Source organism: Octodon degus, unplaced genomic scaffold, assembly GCF_000260255.1.
Source record: "Octodon degus isolate 3935 unplaced genomic scaffold, OctDeg1.0 scaffold00057, whole genome shotgun sequence".
NCBI classification, from domain to species: domain Eukaryota; kingdom Metazoa; phylum Chordata; class Mammalia; order Rodentia; family Octodontidae; genus Octodon; species Octodon degus.
In genome coordinates, this window is record NW_004524633.1 from 3,825,968 (window position 1) to 3,831,201 (window position 5,234).

At 51.5% G+C, this 5,234-nt stretch overlaps 1 protein-coding gene across 1 annotated transcript in view; it reads left to right on the forward strand.

The window, feature by feature from the left end:
* Positions 1–5,234, forward strand: part of Raver2 (ribonucleoprotein, PTB binding 2) — a 63,060-nt gene that overhangs the window by 24,863 nt on the left and 32,963 nt on the right. Inside the window, exons 4-5 of the mRNA XM_023718303.1 lie at positions 1,017–1,486; positions 4,409–4,600. Coding sequence (XP_023574071.1) covers positions 1,017–1,486; positions 4,409–4,600 — 662 coding nt within the window. The remainder of the gene's footprint in view (positions 1–1,016; positions 1,487–4,408; positions 4,601–5,234) is intronic.

Genomic DNA, 5,234 nt, shown 5'->3' on the forward strand with positions numbered 1-5,234 from the left:
TTTTTTTTTATAACAAAAGATGGTATGGTTGAAGTTAAGTTACTAACAGATATACTTACACATTTGATTCATTTAGAACCTGCTGCATAGCTTTGATGGTAAAATTCTTGCAATTTGCTGGAGCAACTTCATGAGGCGGAAAGGACAGATTTTTATTGTTGTTATTTTATCAAGATTCAATTAAGTTCTTTGTCCAAGCTCCAAAGAAACATGTGATCTCTTCCTTGGACACTGTTTAGCAACACAGTGCACCCAGGTGCCTGGGCATGGGGACTTTTGCCCTCTCGTTGATGTCATTTTAAGGATATATGAATTAACTGGCAAGAACTGGTCTCCTCTGGGTGACTGATAGCCTTTTGCTGTACCTTCATTTCTTTTGTGTGGCTTTTTGAGAAGCAGCTGTGGATGTCCAGGCTGTGTAATCAGGGCGACCTTGAACTCACTCTGTAGCCCAGGCTGGCCTTGAACTCTGTGACCCTCCTGCCTCAGCCTCCTGAGTGATGTTCTGTGTTCACCTGTGGCAGAGCCACGCAAGGCTTGAACTTTCACCAGTTGGGCTCCTGGCTTTCAGAGCCAGGAAGAAAGGAAGGTTTCATAATCACATTTTTATATTAGTGAGTTTTCATAAAATCTTCATGAAATTTTGTATAACAGGTTGTTAGGGAAGAAATCGAATCTGTGTGTGGTTGGCCAAGATTGCCAACCCCTGCACCCCCAGAATCGAGTGGCTCTGACGCTGGATCTCCTGAGATAACTTCTGTGCTTTCCACGTGAGCAACTGGCTATGGGTTCGTTTAGTGGTGGGAACCGCGTTGGGAGAAGAAAAGCCCGTGAAACAGGTGTTTAAAACTCAGCGGCACCTGTAGGCGAGGGTGGGGCGCGGGACCACTTAGGGAACGCGCACGTGTGTGGACCGCGTCGCAGGTGGAACAGAAGCGCCGCACCGTGGGCCTGGTGGGAAGCTGGCGGCTGGCGCCACCCTGGCAGGCCCTTGACCTCGCCGCCTTCTCTTGCAGCCTTCGTCACCTTGCTGGATGGGGACCAGGCGCGGAGCGCGATCGAGATGTTCCACCAGTCTTCCTTCCGCGGCAAGGACTTGGTGGTACAGCTGCAGCCCACGGACGCACTGCTGTGCGTCACCAAGCTGCCTGCGTCGCTCACGCTGGAGGAGTTCGAGGAGCTCGTCCGCGCCTACGGCAACGTCGAGCGCTGCTTCCTGGTCTACAGCGAGGCGACTGGCCTCTCCAAGGGCTACGGCTTCGTGGAGTACATGAAGAAGGACTCGGCTGCCAGGGCCCGGCTGGGGCTGCTGGGGACGCGGCTGGGGCCCTCGGCGCTGTTCGCGCAGTGGATGGATGTCAACCTGCTGGCCTCCGAGCGCGTGCACTCCAGGTGCCTCTGCGTGGACGAGCTGCCCGCCGACTACCGCGACTCGGCGGAGCTCCTGCGCTGCTTCTCGCGGCTCCACACGCCCGTGTTCTGCCAGGTACGCGCTTTTTCGAGGTCCGAGAGGGGCAGGAAGCTTGCGTCCTCCTGTCCTCCGCGGCCCTCTCTGATCCTCTCATCCCCCGGAGGAAGGAGCTGCTCCGCTGCAAGGAAGGCCTTGCGCTCCTGGGCATCAGAAACCGGTCCCTGCGCCCGGTCCTCCAGCCCTCTGTGGAATTCTTGCTTTGTAGAAGGAATGTTGGAGATGGGCCATGTGTGTGCGTGTGTGTGTGTGTGTGTAACAGGTAAAGTTGTACATATGTGCTCCGTACAACATGAGGTTTTTTTAATAAAGCGAATGAACAGTTTACAAAATTAGGAACAATTTAATTAAACAAAATGATAGGAATTCAACAATGATTGTTAGATTGCATATAAAAATGGAAATTTACTGCTTAGGCAGGCACAGGGACCGGGATTTGATCCCTGGCATGCTGTACCAGCCCTGCCTCCAGGTTGCCCTGAGGCGGCAACAGAGTCTGGGCATGTTATCCCAGTGCTTGGGAGGCTGAAAACAGGAGGATTGCTACAAGTCCAATCTGTGTAGTAAAACCCTGTAGACCCTGTACTAAATACATGTTTTAAAAAAGGAAATTTAGTGCAAATACCAAAATATTCAAATTAGTTGTTCAGATGACCAGATGTAAGCATGCAAAAGTGGTTTAAAAAGAAGAAAAAATAATTTTTATGCATTAACTGTTCCTTTCAACAGATCAATAGAAATCAGTTTTACTTATTTTTTAGTGGTTCTTGTTTTGAACCAGGGCCTCGTACATACAGAGCCAGAGCTCTACCCGCTAGCCATGGCCCAGCCCATGCGCGGCTCCCAGAGTGTGCATGGGCAGAATGGGGGACCTGGCAGTGCGGGATGCAGTGGCTGCAGGCAGAGCAGCAGCTTCTGTCCAAATGTCTCTCAGCGTGAGTATTTGGGGAGACGCCCTTCGCCACGTGGTGCTGTCCATCGCCTGAGCTTACTCTTCCTGTGTCTCTGATATTTTGTGTCCTTTGACCAACATCTCTCAGGTCAACTCCGCTTCCCCTCTGGTGACCACCAGTGAGGCCGCTGTGCCCTTGGGAGACTTACTTCAGATCCAAGTTCCAGAGTCTGATGACTGTTGTTGCCTGTCACCTTCTTCTTCTTCTTTTTTTTTTTTTTTTTTCAGAACTGGAGATTGAACTCAGGCCCTTGTGCTTGCCAGGCAAGCACTTATTCCACTGAGCTATCTCCCCAGCCCGTCTGTCACCTTCTTAAACCTTCAAATGCAATATAATAAACAGCAAAGAAACCTCCAGGAGCTCTATAGAGTTAAATACTTTGCCATGGCTCCTGTCAAATGCAGCGTGGCCGGTGGGAGCACGTGGCCACTGCCCTCAGGGTTCCACAGTGATTGTCAGGCCGCAGAGCCAAGCCTGGCCGAGGAAAGGAAGGTCCCTTCCCCATGCCCTGCACTGACTCAGAAGTCCCAGAACCCCAGGAAGCTCATGACCACCCAGCTGGCGGCACGGTGACAAGATCCATTTGCTGTGGTTTTTTTGTTGTTGTTGTTTTTGGGGTTTTTTGCAGAACCGGGGTTTGAACTCAGGCCCTTGCACTTGCCAGGCAAGCGCTTATTCTACTGAACTATTTCCTCAGCCTCCCCCGTTTGCTGTGTTTTGAGGGGCCCACTTAGCTTCTCCTAAAGTACCCCAAACAATGGATGGGGCAGTAACTAGACTCCGTCAGATCATGCGGTTTGCAGAGGCTCCGGGATGAAACAAATTTCTCACTAAAAATACGGGTGCTATGGTTTTAAAGTGCTCCTACCTTTTGAAATAGGTAAAATGATATTATTTGTTAAGGAATGAAGGTCAGCATAATCAAACAGGAACAGTAAGTGGTATTTTTAGTTTGCAAAAGATTAAGACGATGTTAGTGCACCCCCTCTCGGTGGGTCTCTGCATGCCAACCAATTGAGGCGTTCCCTCCCTGCTCTCTGCGGAACTGGGAAGTTTCATGGCGAAAAAGGTATCTGAGCACAGTTTTCAAAGGGAAAAAGAAGATGAAGGAAAAATGGAAAATTGGTTCAAATATTAGAAAGTATAAGAAAAGTTAAATTTTTAAAAATCAATGAGGGGCCGGGGAGATGGCTCAGTAGAATAAGCGCTTCCCTGGCAAGCTCAAGGGTCTGAGTTCAATCCCCGGTTCCGCCAAAATAAATAAGAATGAAACCAGCAGGATGTGGTAGCGCACTCCTGTAACCCCAACACTCTGAAAGGCTGAGGCAGGAGGGTTGCAAATTCAGGCCCAATCTGAGCAACTTAGACCCTGTCTCAAAGTAAAAAAATGGAAAGGGCTGGGATGTAGCTCGCTGGAAAGGCCCTGGATACAGTCCCCAGTGGCGCGAAAGTAAATAAAAGAAGCCATCACCTTTGTAACCCCCACCTGTAGGGCGGCCTCCCATGCGCCAGCTGGCCCCTTCAGGCCACCGTGGCTTTGCAGCTGGGTCCCGCAGGCAAACAGCCTGCCTCGGCCACATTCGGAGGAGTAGCTGTTCTCTCGCAGCCGGGGCGCGCTTCTCTGAGAGAGGCCACTCAGTATTCCTGACCTGATCCCTGAGCTCTGCCAAAATACCTAGAGAAGAGTTGAAAATGGCTCCTCCTCCCGCTCTTGCTGGAGGCTGAGGCAGGAGGATCGCTGAGTTCAGGGTCAGCCTGGACTGCATAGTGAGACCCTGTCCTTCCCCCACAAAAAAATCAACAGACGCTTGTTTGACTTCCTGCTTTCGGGAGGATTGCGGCTGTGCGACACCAAGCATCCCTTCTGTAGAGAGAGCACATGAGGGTCACCCGCCTGTGCTCTGCTTCTCGCTCTTGAGTGTGGAGGTTGGTTCTTGTCGGTGTCTGTCAGTGTGAGAATGCCCTGGTAACAGCCGTGTCCTGTCAGCTGGCCCAGGATGAAGGACACTGTGCAGGGGGCTTCGCGGTGGTGGAATACAGCAGCCCTGAGCACGCCGAGGAGGCCCAGCAGGCAGCCGCTGGCCTGAGCATCGGGGGCAGCGCCATCCAGGTGTCCTTCTGTGCCCCGGGGGCGCCGGGCAGGAGCACGCTGGCGGCACTCATCGCTGCGCAGTGCGTGGTAAGCTTCCCCTTTGCTACTGTACTTATTGCTGTTATTTGCTATTTTTATTATTAGGTTTTATTTTGAGACAGTCTTGTTATATAGTCCAGGCTGGCCTTGAACTCATGGAGGAGCCCAAGCTGCCATCATACTCACAGTGATCCTCCTGCCTCAGCCTCCCAAAGGCTGGGATGACAGGCGTGCACCACCACACCTGGCTTTCCTCTTAGTGACACAGAGTTCTAATCTGCACTGTCTTCCTGGATGCCATCTATCCAAGACATTGTCACAGATTGGACTACTGTTACATTTCCAGGACCCTGAAGGCGCATTTGCCACATTCCTATTGGGTATTTTTCTTTTATTTATTGATTGATTTGGTACAGGGTCTCGCTGTGTGGCTCGGACTTGTAGTGACCTTCCTGTCTCAGCCTCCCCGGCACTGGGGTTAGGGTGTGCGCCATGATGCCCAATTTTGGTGGCTGGCACAGCATGAGGAACAGGGATTGAACTCCGGTCCTTGCGTTTGCCAGCCAGGAGCTTCGACCGCCGAGCTATCGCCCAGCCCACGTTCCTGTTGCTTTAAAGTTGGTTGAATGGTGTGGTGAGTGCAGTCGGTTGTCACGAGAAGGAGAAATTGTGTTGAGCAAAG